General features: G+C 34.2%; 1 protein-coding gene across 3 annotated transcripts in view; it reads left to right on the forward strand.

Moving 5' to 3' along the window:
- The first annotated feature begins 482 nt into the window (after positions 1-482).
- Positions 483-21,750, forward strand: part of CEP162 (centrosomal protein 162) — an 87,701-nt gene continuing 66,433 nt past the window's right edge. The window contains exons 1-9 of one of the 3 annotated variants that reach the window (XM_039853305.1): positions 483-789; positions 1,845-1,957; positions 5,103-5,217; positions 8,090-8,236; positions 8,553-8,736; positions 10,709-10,776; positions 13,008-13,126; positions 14,672-14,702; positions 19,327-19,440. In XM_039853305.1, the coding sequence (XP_039709239.1) occupies positions 1,904-1,957; positions 5,103-5,217; positions 8,090-8,236; positions 8,553-8,736; positions 10,709-10,776; positions 13,008-13,126; positions 14,672-14,702; positions 19,327-19,440 (832 nt within the window). In that variant the 5' untranslated portion in view covers positions 483-789; positions 1,845-1,903. Of the gene's footprint in view, positions 790-1,844; positions 1,958-5,102; positions 5,218-8,089; positions 8,237-8,552; positions 8,737-8,906; positions 9,959-10,708; positions 10,777-13,007; positions 13,127-14,671; positions 14,703-19,326; positions 19,441-21,750 lie in introns of those variants that run through there. The other 2 variants (XM_039853306.1, XM_039853307.1) reach the window with 2 other exon arrangements.

Consider the following 21,750-nt stretch of genomic DNA (forward strand, 5'->3'; position numbering starts at 1 on the left):
TTGCCACCAGTAATCCTTTCAATTGCAGTCGGTTTTACTTTCAGTATCCTAAATGCTGTCCTCTAAAACTCCAACTTGTGTTCTTTTTTTAGAGGAAGAAATAGCAAAAGTAAAATAAAATGAAAATCCAAGAAAGTAATTGTAAGATGCCGCTATAGAATGAGGGGGAAGGAGGTATAGCGGGTGGGGTGCTTATGGGTATTTTCAATTTCTTGCCCACTAGATGGAAAAACAGTGTCCCTATCATGACAACAGAGTTCTTTCTCACAGATTTGTTTCTCTCAAATGCCCACACGGGGCTTCGCGCGTGGAGGAAATCCAATACATTAAATGTTTTCAAAACTTCTGCTTGGAAAGCAGAGAGCCAAAAGGACAAGGGTGGGTAAGTTTAGGAAGAGGCGCTAAGAAGCGCGGAAATACAAGAACTAGGGGAGCTAAACTACATTTCCCAGGAAGCCACGGGCTGGGCCTACAACACCCATCATGCCTGTGTTCCTGTTCCTGTGACTAGTACGTGGATCCACTTTTCCAAGGAGCGCAGAGAAAGCCGCGGAATTTCTACTGGTACAGCAGCGACGGCTCTTTACCCAGCAGAGTATCTTGAGCCGCAGCCGTTTCAACTTTCGCTTTTTGAGGCAAGAAGACACTAACCGCTGTCTTGCAGGGCCCATGAGTCTTGCGACCAACCAAATCACGTGACTCCGGAGCCCAGTGGCTTAAGACTGTTACCCTGACAACTGCCGGGGCCCGGGCAGACCTTCCGGCAGAGCGCGGAATTCGGAGGCGAAGGTAGGTGAGGCGTGGACACTTGCTTCCTAGCGGGTTCACCGTTTCCGAGACTCTCTTCAGGCCCGTTCCTCATCTTAGTTTTGGGTCACTCCCCTGGTCCGCCCGAACTCCGCTGCAGTGCTTCTTTGTCTTCCCCCCAACTCTGGAACCCGCGCTTCCTGGAGCCGGGACGCCGCCTAGCCAAGGACCTTTTCGGTGGGATCGGCCTCTGACCAAGAATTTGGGGCCAAAACCTTAACCGCATACACCTTGAACTGATCAGAAATGTTAATGAGGGGAAGAAGGTGTTATTCCGCACGTTGGGCAAAATATTGCTCGAGTCTCCACATCCATCCCCTCTCACCTGCCTCTGCGAAAAGGTGTGGCGTTAGGTGCGTCGAGTTGCAGTCCAGAAGCTGAGGCAGATCTGGAGTTCATTAGGGGGGAGAGAGCTTTGCGTTGCGAGTCTCTTTTTGCATCGTTTTTGTTGGCCTCCCCTCTCTTCAAAAGAAGCAATTCATTGTAATTGATTTGTATACTCCATTAATTTTATTTGAGGTAGATTTTGAGTCTTAATAAATTCCATTTCATTCCATTTGTCCCCGTATCTGAAAACAATCTATTTTGAAAAACAATTAATATGGATTGATAAATAACTAACCGAATGATAATGCAGCACAAACTCTGTTTTGAGCTTTGCACAAAAGAAATGGACTTTTGGATTTGCTAATTTATAATTTTTAAAAGATTTCTTGAGATGACTTGGTTTGTTTAAAGAATGTAAAATTTTAACACACTAATACTATAGGCTTAGGAAATATTGTGGAGGCCACCTTTAATAATTGGATGTTAACAACAAAAATGTGTATTTCTGGATCCTAAAACAAGGCAGACTGTGAAAGCTGCTTTTCTAAATCAGTTTTATGTATGAATTAGAAATCTCTTGTCCAGCTTACTGACCCAAAATTGTACATATATACTAAATTGTGAGAGCAATGTCTGAGGTTTAAGTCTGGTTGTTTTCATGATGTGATGTGGCTTTCCTCAAAAGATGTTTATTATCTCTTGTTACTTAGTGTTTCCAGTGTTGTAAATACTTTGGAATGTTTACTTTGGGAAGTGAAAATTTCTGAGTATGGCTCACTATTCCAAAGACCTGGATGAAGAGTTTGAACAGTTCATGAAAGAGGTAAGTTTATATTTTTAAAAGCTATATTGTAAATTTGTCTCATGAGAAACTCATCTTTCATTTCTGTCTTTCACCTCTAAGATGTAATCAGTCCGTCACCAAGTGCTGTCAACTGCCACATCCTAGTCCAGGACACCAACATCTCATCTGAGCTACTGCAGCAGTTCTCAAGTACTGTCTCAGCATTCCTTCACCACTCTTGCAGCCAACATTATCTGTTACATGAATCAGACTTTGTTCCTCCCCTATGTAAAACATACTCTATTGGCCTCCCATCACCTGTAGATAAAAAGTCCAAACTCCTTCCCTGGATAATTTACTCATGTCTGCCTCACTGATTTTATACCACTCTTCCTCCTCATCCACTTACGCTACAGTGGCCATTTTTCCCCCCAGACACGCCAAGCTCATTTACATTAGGATCTTTGCACTAGCTGTTCCTTCTGCCAATAGTGCTGTTGCCCTATTCTTCACCTGGCTGGAGAGGATCCCATCTTAAATATCACTACTCAGAGAGTTTTTTTTTTCTGGTTCTCCAATAAAAAAGTAACCACCAAGTCACTTCTTAGTATACCATGTATTTAATTCTCTATGTAGCACTTAGCACCATTTGTTGTTTTACTTATATAGGTCTGTTTTTTGCCTCCCATTATAAGAATGTATGGTCTGTGATGTGATGGCTATATGTTCATAGCCAGCAGTACCTAATAGGTGCTTAATATCAGCAGTATTAAGTATACCAGCAGTACCTAATAGGTGCTTAATAAGAGTTTGCCAAATGAATAATAGAGGGTTACACCAACCATATCATATGTATTTATATAAATGGAGAAGCCTAGTAGAGCATTCAGGAGAGTCACATTTTAAAATATTATGCTGACATTCTTGTGCATAAAGGGAATTTGATATATGATGTAGTAGAAAGAATCTCATTTGCATTATCTAATAAGCAAAATATGCCTACTTGGTAGAATTGTTGTAAGGATTTTAAAAAACATCTACCAATCACCAGGATGTATTAGATACTCAGGGTATGAGTCTCACTTCCCATTTGAAAAACTGATTTTTTTATATCAAAGATTTTGAAAATTAAACTTATGGGAAGTATTTTCATTGTAAAAGATAAAAAGCAGTACAGGTCAGTTTTTTCCTTCTACCCCTTATTTACCACCCGTCCAGCACTCCCTCTACCCCTCACTTTCTCCTTTCCTCTTTCCCTCCCTAAGCCCTTCCTGTCATATTTTACCTCCACTCATAAAAGCTTTTATGTTAGAGATTTGGGTAAGGCAGTGTCTCATTTTTAACAATGAAAACTATGATTTTAGAGTCATGCTAACTTCTCTTGTCATTTTGATAAATTATTATTCAAACAGTTTGTTCAAAGATGGTTTACATATCTTTGTTTTTAAGGAGATTAGTGGGACCAGCTTTTCTTTATACAACTTTATTGAGATATCAGATACCATATAGTTTACCCATTTAAAGTATATAAGTCAATGGTTTTTAATATATTCTGAGTCCCAATCACTTTTAGAACATTTTCATCACCTCAGAAAGAAACCCTGTATCCATTAGCAGTTACTCCCTGCCCCAGCCTTAGGAACCACTCATCTACTTCCTATCTCTGAAGATATGCCTATTATAAACATTTCATCGAAATAGAATCATATACTATATGGTTTTTTGTGACTAGTTTCTTCAGTTTAATTTGAATGTTTTAAAGATTCGTTCATGTTGTAGCATATGCCAGTACTCCATTCTTTTTTATAGCTGAATAGTATTCCATTGTCTGGATTTACCACATTTCATTTACCCACTTATCAGTTGATGGACATTGGAATTCTTCCCACTTTTTGGCAATTATGAATCATGCTGCTATGAACAATTGTGTACAAGTTTTTACGTGGAAGTATGTTTTCATTTTTGTGTATTACCTAATAGTAGAAATGCTGGTCATACGGTTACTCTATGTTTGTTTAATCTTTTGAAGAATTGCCAGACCTGTTTTTTGGTTTTTTTTTTGTACCCTTTAACTACCAGCCCCTATTCCTGTTTTCCTCACCCCCAAGGCCAGCACCAGACTTTTCTAAGTGGCTATGCCATTTGACATTCCTTTACCAGCAGTGAATTAACATATTAGGGTTCAATTTATTCATATCCTTGCTAGCACTGTTATTATATGGGGACCAGGTTTTTGTTTTGTTGTTTGGTTTTTAATGAAAGTAATCTGGAAAGCACTGTGGAAGATTGTCAAAAGTGAGACTGCCTACTATGTATTAGACAGTAGGGTAGGCATTCTCCATTTCTTTTTCTGATTCTTGCCACAACCCTGCAAGGTCAGTGCGACTATGACTATTTTTAACAGATGAATAAACTAAAAAGAGGAGTAATTTTCCTTAAACAACAGAACTATTATATTTCAAAGTGGAAATTTGAACTCAGACCTATCAGACCTGCAAAACCTATACTCCTTCTTTCATACTCTTACATGGCCATGGGGTTTAGTTGCAGACTGAGTCTCTGATGTAGGGAGAAGAAAGAAAAAGAACATTTCAAGGTGATAGTGAAGTTTAGAGCCTGAATGGAAGCTGACACAACTAAAATCCAGATGAGATAAAGAATGTTTTTTTTCTTCCCTTACTGCCTAGTTGTCAGGAAGGCAGTGAGTTCTTTTTGAACATTTTGAGTTGACATTCTTTCAAGTCATTGAGGTAGAGTTGTTTGATTGGTAGGTGGAAATGTGTGTTGTCATCTTGGAAGTTTAAAAGGTCACTCTGGTAGCAGTGTCCTAGTTGGGGAACTACACAATGTAGTGGAAAGTGGACAGATTTTAGAGACTTCAGTTTGAATTCTGTCCTGATTAAGTTGCTTGATCAAGTTTTCTTTGTTTCTTTATTGTTATTGTTGATGTTTTTCTCCCTAGTTAGTGTACTTGTTTAATTATGGGTATGAAATTGGTGTTCAGAGACATATGCTTGATTTTTAAATTATTTTGGCCACATATGTCTACAAATATGAGTTTATACATTGTTGCTGAGAATATTGTTTATATATGATAGCTGAACTATGAGACGACCAAAACCAGCATTTTTAGTGATGAATCTGGGATCTTCAAATTTAAAATTCAGTATCATATCTGATGCAGCTTTCAGATGATTCTTTTGAAAATTCAAACAAAACGCCTGGACAACCTAAAAAAGAAGTGAAAAAGAAAGATACACTGCCATGGTGGATAACTGAAGATGATTTTGAAGATGGTGGTAAATATTGCTTATATTTCATTTCAAATTGTTTGACCACAAGGGGTCAGTCAAAGACTTTTAATCCTGTATTTTGTTACTGTACTATAAATATATAAGGAAAATAATACTAATAGTATGAATTTTTGAGGTTTAAATTGACTTTCCTATTACTTCACTTTATTATAGAGTATATAATTGAGACTTTCTGCATTAGGTTATTTTATATTGAGATAATTTTTATTTAATCAAATTAAGGTGATGAATAATATAGATATATTTATATAATCATGTTTAATGGTAAATTGACTTAAGGTGATTTAATAAAATAGTCTGAAATATATCAATGTCATTGCATGGAGAAGATTTTAACAAATCTATAGATTTTGGTATCGATGTGTTAATAACAGTAGTAAAATAATTTACTGCCTTCATGATAGAGAACTCATTATTGATCTGCCTAGCATATGTGTATACCTTTCTCAGAACTATTCCTTATCAAATCATTACAAATGGAAAATACTCTCTGGAGTGTTTTCAGCAAACTGGACATGATGCTGCTGTATCTGTAAGGAACCCCAGACTACTTCTATGTTCACACTGTTTGTAGATCGTTAAGCACCACTTTATAAACTGAAGAGATTTCTGTGTCTTCCATAAGGGAAGAATTTACTCTTGGCTTTTGTTTTTTCCTATAAAATTGAGCTCCAATTCCTTAATGTGACAGTTAAGGCTCTGTATAATCTGACTAGAATCCTCCTTTCTAGCCTCGTATGCTCCAGCCACACTCAGTTATTCCTTATCTTCTGGCAGCACCATTGGCTCCATGCCTCTGTACATTACCTCATGCTTTCTTACCACTAAAATGCCTTTCCTCTCATCCTTCTTGTTCTGTAAAGCTTGGCATTTCCTCTTTTTTGCAGTTCTACCCGAACTCTTTTAGCTCCCTTGTTAACACAACTATTTTTTTCCTTTGTTTCCATGGCAGAACACCACAATAGCACTTATACATCATGTTGATATTCATAAGCCATAGGGCTACTCCCGAGATTGGGAGCTTTGTGAGGGCAGGAAGCACTTTCTTTTTTTTTATATCCTCTGATCCTCAATAGTAAATAATAAATGTGTTCAACAAGTGAATGTTAGAGTGAATTTGGTAATCACTTCTCTGTTCTTCTTAATAGTGTACAATAAGGAATTGCCTTATTGAAAATTTCTGTGTATTTTTTTATAAATCACTCAACCATGCAATAATGCTAACGTTTGCATGTGAAGAATTCTTTGTTATTAAATGATGAAGTACTATTGGAATTGTTGACAAAGATTTTAGATTTAATGAGCATTAAAGCCTCTGTTCTAGAAAGTAATTAGAGATGGAATGTGCAGACTCACCCCAAAGAGAAAAAATAGGTCCTAGACCAGCACTTGAATGTAACCTGACTAAAAGTAATAATTTTTTAAAAATAATTTTCATTCAGAAGTGGATTTGATTAGTAAAAGATGCAAAGTAGGATACTGGATACTTAGGAAACAAACTTCGACTGTGCCCCTTTAAACATAAGGGAGAGGGTTTCTCTTTCCAAGGACATAACCTGGCTGCTGGTTCAGTCACAAACTTTTATTGAGTTTATGTTGTGTTCTAAGTACTGGGCACTAGTATACAAAGAAAAGATATGATACCTGTTATCAAGAGTATAGAAGCTTCTGAGGGAGAAGTGAACACCCTCTTGAGAGGAACACATTACCAGTCTTAGACAGACACCATTAAACATCAACGTTGAGCAACTCCAGCCTTATAATTTGCTTTTTCTTTCAGTTGCTATAAAGATAAAATGTTCTGCCTGAGGGTGAAACTATCTAATCCTCCCGCTGGTTATACTCTTCATAATAATTAACAAAATTGGATTTTGGTTTCAGTTACAGTAGTCTCTTCTGAGCTCAGTTAGTTGGGGTCACATCCCCGAGTCCAACTTTGGAGCCAGATGAGACCCTGGACAGACACCCCACAGCATCCAACCTTGGCATTCACTTTTTCCTTTGAAATGTTGTAGATATCTCTCTTGATTTTCTGCAGCTGTGGAAGTTATCTGATCTATAAAGCCATTATTCACACAAAGCCATAAAATAGATTCTGAACCCTTTCTAAGAGGATGCTGATTAGGAAATTGAAGTCAGAATTTGTGACTTCTTAATAAGGCTTCTTTCTAAGCAAAAGTGATATTTTACTAATCTTAATGTTTATTTCACATAACTTTTTATTCTCTTCTTATACCAGTTTTTTTTTTCCTACAATAAATATGTACTAGGATAAAGAAATTTTGATATCAAATAACTTTTTTAATGTTTTATGGAATAAAGAGCAAACCCTACCCCTGGCCCATGAGGATGAACATGATCTGACCATAGATTCCTGCTCTGGGCTTAGACTTGCCCTCACTCTCTAAGCCTACCTTCCCTGACCTTTCTGCATCCTCAGATGTGGCCTGTCCCTCTCAGTGTGGACCTCTGCTTCCCACTGCCTTGAATTGTCTCCTTTTTAGTACGTAGTTATTTCCTGCTCTTCCTTCACATAGGGCAGAAGACATTCTTTAAACTGTGGCATGTTACACTGAATTAAGTACTGTGCTTCAAAATAATTTTTAAAAATCTTGTCTCTTATTGTCCTCATTATGCAAAATTTTGAAATATTCTAAGTAATTAAATATACTGTAAACAAATAGAATTATACTTTTTATTTTGTGAATTTTAGGTCTGATGGATTTTTATTTAATGGACTAGATTTATTTTGTAGCAACTGTCCACAAAATTAATATAATAGTGTTACTGTGTTGGCATAGTGGTCAAAATAATTTTCTGAGCACAAATAACCAAATGTATTAAATCTCATCCCTAGGACTGCTTGGAACAAATGTAAGCTATTTGAAAACAAAGAAGACTTCCCAGCCTATTATGGAAATAGAAGAGGAATCTGCTGAAAGGATTCAGTTTCTCAAGAGCAGTGGAACCTCTCTTATAAGTATTGACAGCTTAGAAACAAATGGTAAGAAATGTGAGGCATATGAGTTGACAGATAAATTACTATGCTTATAATCAGAATTTTTACACAAATTAACTCCCAACTATCTTAGAGCTTACTTTATGAAGCACATAGATTTACTGTCTTCCTAGAAGGTTTAGAATTACACTTCTAGAGAAGCCTTGTAACCTTGCATATTGATTATGAATATAACTATGTTGATGGGTGAAAGATTAAAGTATGTTTTAATTTTTTTTAATTTTACTATATAATGTCAGTAAATTGGTCATTAAAATTTTACCAGTCTTCTATATGTTAATGTATTTGTGCTTTCATTTAGAGATAGTAGTTTCTGAGCTCAACCATAGTGTTCTCGGTTTGGGATTGGACACATTTGAAGAACAAGAGGAAAAAGAGCAATTTTTTGCCAGACTTGAGAAAGGTTTAACATCTTCCATTGATTATTCAAGATTGAATAAGGAATTGGATTCTAATGACTCCACACACTTTAAAGCTTTACATAGGTAATGTAAATATAATATTTTAAACTAATCATTAAATGATTTTTGTGTTTTTCTCTATTTTTAGAAAGCTGGTATATACCTGGATTTAAATAGGTAAATGTTAGAGCAGACAAAAGTAAAATCTCATTTTTAACTCTATTCCTCTATTCTCTGTTCATTATGTTGGTCAGGGTTTTTCTTCTATATGAATGGAATATATTGCATTCGAGAGCTCACTCTGACTCCAGAAATCTGAAATTTCATGTCCGTGACACTGTTGAGACTAATAGCACATTGCCAAAAAGACCTTACTAGGAAAATAATTTATCAAGTGATTTTCCACAGACAAGGTAAATAAGAGAGTGCAGGTAGCTGTTAGAAACTCGGGGAAAAGGAACAGAAACGGAACGGGGAACCAGGGAGCAAAGACAGGTTTCATCTGTGCCCTATCTTTGTGTATATTTTACCCTAATGACTATCAGAAAACCTCATTTATCCTGGAAATCCTACTAGTTGACTGAGCTGGTCCCCTGTAAGCATGGTGGACCTTTAACATTCTCAAGACCTTTGTGAAACCTGATATGTTTAATTTCTTCAGCTTCATTTTTATTTAATTTTTAAGTTATAAATGGAAATCAGATTATAATTTTAAGATTTTAAGTACATCATACTGTAATTATATTAAGGGTCAGGAGAATCATAACTTCTGGCTATTACAGTGTCTTGTCTTCTCAAGATGTTTAGTTTCTAATAGGGGGTGGACAAAGCAGTGACTGTCATAAACTGTATAGGGTCTGAGGTTTTTACCCTATTTGGAAGCTAACAAGTTAGCCTTCCAGTTTTATGGATGCTGACAGTAGATACAAAATTTCTGGGTCAGAATCAAAGGACTTTATTTCTCACAACAGAAGCAGTACTCGGGTATGAGGTTCATTTGCCTTAATTGCTGCACAAGGCCCATGGAGGTCTGTGATGGCTGTTTGCGCATTTGGTGGGTTGCTGTACAAGAGAGGATCATTGGACCTGGGGAATCTATTGCTTGTATAGTAAAGGAGAAACAAGCCAGCTCTTTGGCCAGAAATATTGCTTCATCTCTCAAGGTTACTCACTACAAATACAAGCCTGAGAAGTGGCCCAAGAAAGTGGGGTCCGTGCCTTGCGTTCTTGGCATCCCTATGCAGGGACACTTGGGGCCTATGGTGATTGCTTCTCCTACCAGTGACAACAGATAAAGTATTCACAGGTTTGTTGGTCACAAGTTTTTTCCCCTTTGCAATATTTAATTTTTTTCTGATTTCTTAACAATATTCTTATCTACTGTTTCTGCTCCAAAATAGACTAGTCAGAGTACAGCATAGTATTGACTATGCAATATTGTTTGCTGCTGCTGTTATTTTTATGGTTTTATATATATATATATTTTGATTTGCTAACAATCTCACTAAAAACAGGGTTGGCAGACTGAAAAAGGAAGAACTGATACCTGGGTTTGAAAGAAAGCAGTATCTGAACTAATAAATATAATTCAAACTCGCTCAAGGTTCTTTATCTCCTTGCTGAGTTTTTCTTGATTTAACACTCCTTTTCAACTCCTATTTCAAGATTAAAATGCTTATTAGCATGTAAATGCTAACCCTGGCATTTTTTTCTGGCTTCCATGTAGGCTTCACTGGTTCTCATAGCTTGTGGTCAATTTCTGATCTTTAGGGTAGAAAGGATATCTGGATCCTAAGACATGTAAATGCACATATTTATGTGTAGAATTGTGTATGTGTATAAATTTTAAAAATATGGCATTTTGTTCCTTTGTATTTTGGCAGCTGTAATTAAGCTTTAAGAAACCTTTTTTCTTTACAGACCCCACATTTTGCACTTTCAATAGAACAAGAGTACTTGAGAAGAAGTATATAATAATAGAGATTTTAAAAGATATAGGATTTCATGAAAATGTATTATTAACATGTAATACTAAATTAAGTAAATATTTTTTCAGTAATCAAGCTAATGTAGAACTAACTGAAGATAAACATGAGAATGAATCGAAACATGAAGAATTGGCAGGTAATTTCATTGGTTTTAAAATTAACGGTATTTGAAAAGATAATATAGTTTTTAATAAAGATATTGAGAATAGAAAAATAATTAAAAGGAAAATCATATTGTCTTGGAAAGAGCTATGAATGGGTAGAGCGAATTGCCTGTTACAGTCTGAGCTACCAAATTTTTAAAAGTACACTGCTGCCTTATTTTTTGAGAGTGAGCAGAGAACAAGTCGGGAAGATAGAAAAAAGGATTTTTGTTGTAGGACCAGGGAAATCTGTGGAGCCAAGACGAATACCTCCAAAGCATGATTGGGGAGGTATATCTTCTTCCATTTTTTGATTTATAATGTGTCTTTTCACATTTAAAGTGGTTTTCTTATAGATAGCATATAGCCGAGTTTGGCTTTTTTATCCGTCTGAAAATCTCTGACTTTGAAGTGTCTCTGCCCTTTACAAAAATATAATTTTTGGAATGCTTATTTACTGGTTTGCCATTTGTTTTTTTACCTTTCCATTTTGTTGTTATGCGTTGCTCCTGCACTCTTTTGGATTGAGTATTTATAGCATTTCATTTATTCCTTCTGGTTTGTTATACGTCTTTGCTGTGTTTTTTTCTTTGTTGCCTGTGATTCACAATATGCATCTATATCTTATTGGAGTCTACTTTTAAATAACATACCACTGCTGACAGTTCTACAGCTGAAAGTAGTAGAACCAGGTAGTGAATCCAAGACTTCTGACTCCTGGTCATGATCTTAAGCACTGTGCTACACTACCTGCACTGTTTCTTACACTACTTATTTGCAGTCAAAAGTACTACATCTCCTTCCATTGATTTTAGGTAGTTCCCAAATCCCAAGTGGTAGTCTAAGTTCATCGTCAGACTCTCCCATATCTCCTTTCTCCTTGTTTCTTATCTTAAGCAAGTCCAGTCTCTTAGGTTACTTAAAATTCAATGATTCCCACCTAGCATATTAGAATCGTAATAATTTTTATATTGGTCCTAGAATGATGTCTAATACAAAGTGATTTCTCAGTAACTGTTTTGTGAATTTGTATCTACTGATATTTAGAAAATCTTAGTGTTCTTTTTCATATGGAGGAGAAACAAAGGTGAGATTCTCAGCATCCGAATATAGATATTAACAAAGTTAACTAAGTAACTAGCTTATCTACCTAGGTTACAGTGCCCATGCCGTTCCAACCTTGTATTCCTTATGAACTAAAATGGAAACGTTTCTGTAGGCAAATCTCACTGGAAGCATCTCTCTTTAACTTCCAAGCCCTCTCAAGTTTATTCCCAAACTTCTACTAATAATTACATTCAAGTTGTTCCCTCTATTCTAAGAGAAGACTAAAGGACAGCCTTTCTAAAAACAGACTCCCCGGTACTTCATGCAGACTTTGTCCCATCAGGCTATCCTGTTTCTGAATGTGATCTAATTTTTGAAATACAAATAAGACTGTGTTTCTTTTTAGAATGTTCGATTCTACCCTGAAAAGGTCATTACCTTCTACAGTTTACAGATCTCAGTCAATCTTTTGTGAGGGCTATAAACAAGTTAAAAGTTGATGAATACCTCCTCACCAAATAGTCCCTGCCCTGTCTTTCCCATAAGTAGTCTGATGGCATCCTGTTAATATGGACATATCTTTCCCTCTGCTGTAAAGCCATTGAGTTGTAATTTGGGGCTTTAGCTGAGAATTACCCAGGATCGGGAAACAGGTTGTATAGGGCCAGTATTTCTTAAGGTAGGTGTCAGAGATAGACCTCTCATAACAACTATTTAAGGCTTATAGGAGAGATACCTCCAGAGACCCAAAAAATCAGCTTAAAAAATGAGCAAAGTCCAACCTTTGAAGAGTGTCAAGATTTCACAAAAGTGCTGCCTTTGATAAGTAAGCAATTTGAAATTTTTGTCTTTAAAAAAGAAATATTAAAGTTTGTTTTCAAGTTGATGTAAAATTTTTTGGACAGCTTTAGACATTTTTGGTCAGTTAATATAAAAGATTAAACATTTGAAACTCATAACTAAAGTACAAAAAAAGAAATATACCTAAGACAGTCTTATGAATTGAATTATTACTAAAGCTTTGCAAAAAAAAGAAATCTGTTCTCTAAAGATACCTTTATGAGTAACATTTCAATAAATTATTATTCTGTAGAATTCTGTCTTTGGAAATTAATCTTTTCCTGGAATTTGACTTTTTTGACAATATGATCATTATATTTTTAAAAATTATTTTCAGAAAATTACAGTGATGATTTTGAAGATGATGAAGATACTGATGCACCTATGACCTCTAAAGATAAAGAGACTAATTCTAAAGAAAATCCCAAAGCAGGAAAAATAAATGTACCCAAACAGGTATAATCAGTGATGTATTTGACATTTTGAAATTTTTCATCACCTTAGCTGTTGCTATTTGAAGAACTTGAAATGTGGAGTTCTTTATAGTCTTGCTCATTATTGTACAGTTTTACGTCTCTTAACACTCAGACATTTTCCTAACTCAGGATGTCAGTTTAGTATATGTCTTAATGAAATATCATGGCAATTAATGATTTTCTAAAGGATTTATTTTGACAAGTAATTTAAATTAAGCTTTAGAAGTTGAAAATTAAAATGTCAAATCTAATTTTAAGCAGGTATATTAAATTATACTTTACCTGGTAGGTCTTGTCCTTGTGAATACAATAAATACCCCTCCATGATATGTATGCTAGTAGTAACATTACTGTCTGAGATTTACCTAGCTAGCTGTGATCATGAATTATTCTCTTCACATTTATCATTGCTATACGCTAATGATCTCATTTCTCCATTTTAACCAAAACTAGGTAAGGGTGCTATAACCTATTGCTTGCCTGATGGAACTTATCCGTGAGCTATCTAATAGCAACCAGTAGAACATTACTGTTATATGGGTCTTGATCTGGACACTGTCTCTTTTAGGACTAAATATTTTGAGTATGTGTGAAACTATAAACTCTAAAAAGAAGTAAAGAACACTCTTGGGTATTAATAAATACTCTTAAGAAAATTATTCTTATCTAGTACTTTGTCTTTGAGTATTCGTTTCCCATAGTTTGGGTAGAAAAACAAGATGACGTTAGAATTATACAAAGATTAATGAGATAAATATCCTTAGAAATTTAATCTTACAGTATTTTATGAAAAATTACAATATTTTATGAAAAGTAAGTAGATCAGAAGAAGGCACAATATAAAGGAAAACATGCAGTTTATAAAGAAAAAAATAGCTTGCATAAAAATGTGGAAGCCTCGGAGAGAGTGATCTGGATGAGGATCAAAATGGGAAGGAATAAAGTTCTATTATAACAGGATAATCCTACATACTGCCTATCCAAGTGGAGAATATAGGTAACACTAATTAGAAAATTTATTCTAAAGGAACCTAAAATATTGATGGATTTTAATTTTGTTAAAATTTACCTTTTTGAAACTTTTGTCTCTCAAAATATAGATGAAACAATGAGTGCAAGTTATATTTGCTCATTAATTTTTAACAATAAGGGAAAAATGACTGGTGATGTTATAATAGCAGGACTTGTATGTGAAGTATACATGTTATCCTGGAGTTCAAAAACAATGAATTTTTGAGTAAAGTAGATGATTGGGTGGCATCTAGATACTTTAACAAGGCTTATAAAGGCTTAAATTAATTCCTGATAATTGCCAAGGTTCTGAAGAGACCTTTAGAAGTTCTCTCACTGCTACAATCTCTAGTCTTGTAGAATTATCAGTGAATGAGGATGATAAACCTAGAAAGAACATTTCCTGATCTTTCATAATGGAGTAAAGTTTCCTGGATTTCAAATTTTGTTACTATTTCCATTGTAGTTAATTTACATAACTTTGATTTCAGATGATCATTTTCTTTTAATTTAGGAAGAAGAGAAAACCGGCATGCTGGCTAATGGTAAATATTGTGTATATTCATATATTTTAGTTAGCAAAATGGTTCAGAATTGCATCTAAATAATTCTGAATAAATCATTGTCTTTGTTTTTTAATACCTCTGATGAATTAAAGTTCACAGTTTGTCTTAATAACATGTCCCTTATGCCCATCTTTGTTTTATTTAAGAACATTTGTTTTTTAAAAGCCTAGGAGTGGATGGCTTCATGGGTAAATTCTAACAAACATTCAAAGAAAAATTTTTCTTAAACTCTTTTTTAAACTCTATCAAAATATAGAACAAGGAAGAATACTTCCAAACTCATTCTATGAGGCCAGGGTCACCCTGATGCCAAAACCAAACCTATCTCATAAAAAGAAAACAATCCCATTTAAGATAAAATCCAAAATAACAAATCAAAAGATAAAAACCATATGAACATATTAATAGATGCAGAAAAAGCGTTCAACAAAATCTAGCATGCATTTATGATAAAAACTCTCAGCAAAGTGGGAATAGAGGGAACATAACATAATAAAGGCCATATATGACAGACCTACAGCTAACATCATACTCAATGGGGAAAGGCTAAAAGCATTTTCCTTAGATCAGGAACAAGACAAGGATGCCCACTTTCACCACTACTCTTCAACATTGTATCGGAAATCTTAGCCACAGCAATAAGACAAGAAAGAAATAAAAGGCATCCAAATTGGAAAGGAAGAAGTAAAACTCTCGTTATTTGCCAATGACATGGTACTATATAGAGAGAACCCTAAAGATTCCACCAAAAAACGGTTAGAACTGATGAATGAATTCAGTCAAGTAACAGGTTACAAAATAAATACTCAGAAGTCAGTGGCATTTTTATACACCAATGATGAACTTTCAGAAAGAGAAATTAAGAAAATAGTCCCATTTACAGTTGTGTTGAAACTATAAACTTCCTGGGAATCAAATTAACCAAGAAGGTAGAAGACCTGTTCTCAGAAAATTATAAGTCATTGAAAAAAGAAATTGAAGAAGGTACAAATAAATGGAAGCATATACTATGTTCATGGATAGGAAGAATCAACATCGTTAAAATGGCCATATTACCCAAAGCAATCTATAGATTCAGTGCACTCCCTATCAAAATACCAATGGCATTTTTCAGAGAGATAGAACAAATAATCCTAAAATTTATATGGGGCCATAAAAATACCCCGAATAGCCAAGGCTATCTTGAGAAAGAAGAACAAAGTTGGAAGTATCACACTACCTGATATCAAACTATACTACAAGGCTACAGTAATCAAAACAGTGGTACTGGCATAAAAACAGATATATTGATCAATGGAACAGAATAGAGAGCCCAGAAATAAATCCATACCTATACACTCAATATATGACAAAAAAGGTAAGAATATACCATGGGGTAAAGACAATCTCTTCAATAAATGGTGTTGGGAAAATTGGACAGATACATGCAAAAAAAGCTGGACCATCTTCTTTCACTGTATACATGAATAGACTCAAAATGTATTAAAGACTTAAATGTAAGGCCTGAAATCATAAAACTTCTAGAAGAAAACATAGGCAGTAAACTCTGATATTACTAACAGGAATTTCTTTTCAGATATATCTCCTTGGGCAAGGAAAACGAAAACAAACAAATGGGACTATGTCAAACTAAAAAGTTTTCGTACAGCAAAGAGAACCATCAACAAAACAAAAGACAATCGACTGTTTGGGAGAAGATATTTGCTAATGATACATCTGATAAAGAGTTAATATCCAAAATGTATAAAGAACTTATACAACTCAACAACCAAAAAACAAGCAATCCAATTGAAAAATGGGCAGACGACCTAAGCAGATATTTCTCCAAAGAGGAAATACAGACGGTTAATAAGCATATGTAAAGATGCTCAAGAAGGCTAAGCATCAGATAAATGCAAATTAAAACCACAATGAGATATAACCTCACAGCTGTTAGAATGACTATCATCAATAAATCAAAAAATAACATGTTAGCGAGGATGCAGAGAAAAAGGAACCCTCATACATTGTTGGTAGGATTGCAAATTGGTACAGACGCTATGGAAAACAGTATGGGGGTTTCTCGGAAAACTAAAAATGGATATACCTTTTGACCCAGCAATTGCACTTCTGGGTATTTATTCAAAGAAAACTGAAACAATAATTCGTAAAGATCTGTGCACCCCAATATTCATGGCAGCACAATTTGCAATAGCCAAGATATAGAAGCAACCTAAATGCCCATCAACAGACGATTGAATAAAGAAATTATGGTTCATATATACAATGGAATGTTACTCATCCATTAAAAAATGAAATCCTACCACTTTCAACGACATGGATGGACGTAGAGGTTATTATGCTAAGTGAAATAAGTCAGAGAAAGATAAATACCATATGATTTCACTTAATATGTGGAATCTAAAGAACAAACTAATCTAAAACAGACTACAAATAATAGTGGACAATTTGGTGATGAACAGAGGGGATGAGGGTGGGGACTGGGAGAATGGGGTGAAGGGTTAAAGAAGTACAAAGTGGTAGTTGATAGTTGGTCACGGGGATGGGGAGCACAGCATAGGGAATGCAGTTAGGATTAATATGATGGCTAGGTGAAGGTTCAGGGGAGGGAGGGAGCAATTGGGGGATCATTTTATGAACTATATAGATGTCTAACCATTGTACTGTATACTTGAAAATAAATAAATTTTTTTAAAAATCCGAAAGAATAAAATACTTAGAAATTTAACAAAAGAAGTAAAAGATATGTACACTGAAAACTATAGAACATCGATGAAAGAAATTGAAGCAGACACAAATAAATGGAAAGATTATTACACGTTCATGGATTAGAAGAGTTAATATTATTTTAATGACCATACTACCCAAAGTGAACTATAGATCCAGTGTAATCCCTATCAAAATTCCAATGGAATTTTTCACAGAAAAAAAAAAATCCTAAAATTCATGTGAAAACACAAAAGATCCCAAAGAGCCAGTGCAATCTAGTGAAAAAAGAACAATGCTGGAGGCATCACACTTCCTAATTTCAAACTGTTTTACAAAACTAGTAATTGAAACAGTATGGTATTAGTGTTAAAAACAGACATGTAGTTCAATGAAACAGAATAGATAGCTCAGAAGTATATGCAAACTTGGTTGATTTTTGACAAAGTCACCAAGAATACACAAGAAACGATAGTCTCTTCAATAAATGGTGTTTAACATGGATTAAAGACTTAAGCATAAGACCTGAAATTGTAAAACTGCTAGGAGAAAATAAAGAGGGTCATCTCCTTGATGTTGGATTTGGCAATGATTTTTTGGATTTGATACCAAAAAACTAAAAACTTCTGCACGACAAAGGAAACCACCAGCAAAACAAAAGGGCAACCTATGGAATGGGAGAAAATATTTGCAAACCATATATCTGATAAGGGGTTAGTATCTAAAATAAAAAAAGAACTCATACAACTCAATAGCAAAAAATCCAAATAACTCACTTAAAGTGGAAAGGACCTGAATAGACATTTTTCTAAAGAAGATAAGTAAGTGGCCAAGAGGGATATGAAAAAATGCTCAGCTTCAGTAATCATCAGAGAACTACAGTTTAAAACCACAATGAGATATCACCTCACACCTGTTAGGATGACTATTAAAAAGACAAAAGATAAATGCTGGCAAGGATGAAAAAAAGGAAACTTGTGCACTGTTGGTGGGAATATAAACTGGTAACAGCCACTGTAGAAAACAGTATGGAGGTTACTGAAAAAAATTAAAAATAGAACACCTTATTATCCAGCAATTTTTGATATCTATTTCAAAGAGATATCTATAGATATGTATATGTATACATATATATACATATTTGTATATATATTATTCAGGCTTTTTTAAAAAAAAAATCCTGCCATTTGCAACAACATGGATGGACATGGAGGATGTTATGCTAAGTGAAGTAAGGCAGATACAGAAAGACAAATACTGCATGATCTCGCTTATATGTGGAATCTAAAAATGTCAAACTCAAACAGAAGAGTGATCATTACCAGAGGCAGGGGAGTAGGATAGGGGACGATGCTGGCTAAGGGTACAAAATTTTAGTTAATGCAGGATAAATAAGTTCTGCAGACCTAGTGTGCAACAGTATAACTGTAGTTAATAATGTGTACTTCAGAGTTGCTAAGAGGGGAGATCTTAAGTGTTCTCACCACACACAGAAAAGGTAGCTACAAAGTGATGAATATTAATTTGTTGGATTATGATGAATATTTTATAATATATATCAAATTATCAAGTTGTATACTTTAAATAAATATATATAATTCTTAATTGTCAGCTATGCCTCAGTAAAGTTGGAAAATGAATATTTCTTTTGTTATTTTTCTCAGACCCTTTGCCTTTCACATATAAATGTATATTAGACCTGTATATAAGCATAGGTATGTATGCTGATGCACTCCTATTCTCTTGTACCTAAGAAGAAAATCATGCTACTTAGATTATATACTCTTTATATGTAAACATTTATCTTTATTTTTATGCAGATTGAATATGATTAAAATGTTTTCTTAAAGGAAATTTCTCTACATTTCTAATATTTTTTTTCTTTATATTGTTCCAGTGGTGCTGCTTGATTCATTAGACTCTGTGGCAGAAGTCAACTTTGATGAACAGGATAGAGCAACAACTAAGTCAAAGGCCCTGCCGGAAATGACTGATAATGAAATGACAACAGGTAAAAATGTTTGAAAAACTCACTGTTTTCTGAATATGTAATATTTTATGACTGACTTCATTTATAGATGATATATAATAATATGTATAATAACTATGTTGGCAATAAAATCTTAAATCTCACATTTCTACCGTATTTAACAACTTAACCTGAACTTGCTGATGGTGACAATGCTTGTTAACCAAGTAAAGTGTGTTTTTAAATAAATACTTATTAATAAATGAATGAATACTATTGATAAAAAGTACAGCACTGTAGGTGAATATTAACTAATTTTTGTACCCCTCCCGAGTATTCAGTTAAATTTGCCAGATGTAGGAAAGATGAAACTTTGGTCTTGTGCTTTTCCATAGTTCCCTTCATGCAATAAAAACCTGAATCACATCCCAAAATTTTGAAATGCGTAGGCCATCTCGACTTTATTAAAAGTTGTAAAGGTCTTTAGGACAATGCCTTTTCAAACATTTTTAAAGTAGTGTAATCCTTATTTCCAATAAAAACTTATGTAGTACTCTCTAGATGAAAATGGTATTTTATTGGCATAAATATAAATGTTTACATTTATAACATTTACTTATAAAGTTAGAGCAATAAATCTTTTGAAATCAGAAGTTATAGATGTTTGTTATATTCTGTCACCATCAGACTTCCAATATGTTTGTATATTTTGTTGTATAATATGAAAGTATTCTTAATTTACCACATAAATAGTTGCAAATGGGAACTTTTTAATCAGTTTCCTTTGCCAGTCTCTGTTAACCTGTTTGGTCAACTAAACCAATCCAAACACTAGGGGGGAAAAAAGCCATAGAATTGATCAGTTACTAACCAAATCCAAGCAATTGATTGAATTTTATTTTTGTTTTTTTTACTTTTTTATTGAAATATGATAACCTATAGAAAATCTATTCATGTATCATAATAGTGCAACTTGATGAATTTTCAAATACTGAACACATCTATGTAACCAGGAATCAGATTAAAAAAACATGCCCCAAACTACAAAAAGTCCACTCAGATCTCCTTTTTATAGTCACTGCCATTCTAAGAGTCAACACTATCTTGATTTGTTTAACCCATTTTCTTTTTAAAATATAAACAGAAAAGTCAAAAAAGTACAACAGAATTTTTCCATCAAGACTTGTTACTCATTTATTATTACCCAAGTATTCCGCCATGATGAAACCATGTGCTGAGCGCGTGTTCCTCAGGCTTACTGCTGTTTATTTAAGTACGTGTCACTTATGTGCTGTGATAGTCCATTTTCACAGTTTTCAGTAAGCAGACATGAATTCTTATAAAAGACCAGTGTGGAGCTGCAGTGATTCAGTATAGAAAGTTAATATATGTACAATATGACCAGAGAAACTTTAAGATATGTATGAAAACAGCAAGAGACAAAGATATCACTCTGATGGTCTTCACATTACATGAATGGCACACTTGAGTGTGTAGATTAACTTCTATTACAGTTTTATGGTTTAAAGCACTATTTAAAATGAAATTTCAAACAAGCATCTGTGGAATCCATAATGTTCTCTGAAACATGATGATTTTGTAAAATACAGTATAAAAACCACTATTGTAGGTTATAAGAAAAACTCAAAAATAAAAACTGTATTTCTAAAAGTAAAACTTCTTTTAAGGTAATCTAAGCAACTATATAAAGCTGTAGTTTTTTGGTGTTATTTCTTAAATGTTCTGGAAGATAGTAGAGAATGAACTTATTGTCATGCAGACTTTGTTTCATATCCCCAGCCTTGCCAGTTATCAGCTGGGTAACACTAGACAATTAATGCTTCTAAGCCCGTTTTCCCTTCTTTAAAATGAAGATTTTGGATGGTCAGCTGCAAATGCCTAGTACATTGTTAAGATTTAATAAGCAGTAGCAACTCTGTAGTTATTATTAGAATTCATATCAATCATTTGTTAATCATACAAGTTATAATAAAGAACCTGAAAACATACAGTGTAAATCTGATCAGCTGTAGGGTATTGCATTACCTAATACTTCAGAAATCCACTTGAAATCTTCAAATCAGCATCCGAACTTGGTTTAAGAACTGAAAAGATCAGTGGAGTTTTTTTTGTTTCTTTAACTTTTTTTTTTTTTTTTTTTACCATGTTTCTATTCGGATTAAGAAGGCTTAGTTTAGCTGCTACATTGTGAAAGATCATCTTTTAAAAATATTATTTATGAAATCTGTGCTTTTATATTAAAAAGTTTAGTAACTACAAAAATGAAGTTTTCCTAACACCAGGTCTGATGTAGCCTTTCACTTATTTTCATATGTCTCATGAGCAAGTACC

This window comes from Pteropus medius, unplaced genomic scaffold (assembly GCF_902729225.1).
Source record: "Pteropus medius unplaced genomic scaffold, Ma_sr-lr_union100, whole genome shotgun sequence".
Lineage (NCBI taxonomy): Eukaryota > Metazoa > Chordata > Mammalia > Chiroptera > Pteropodidae > Pteropus > Pteropus medius.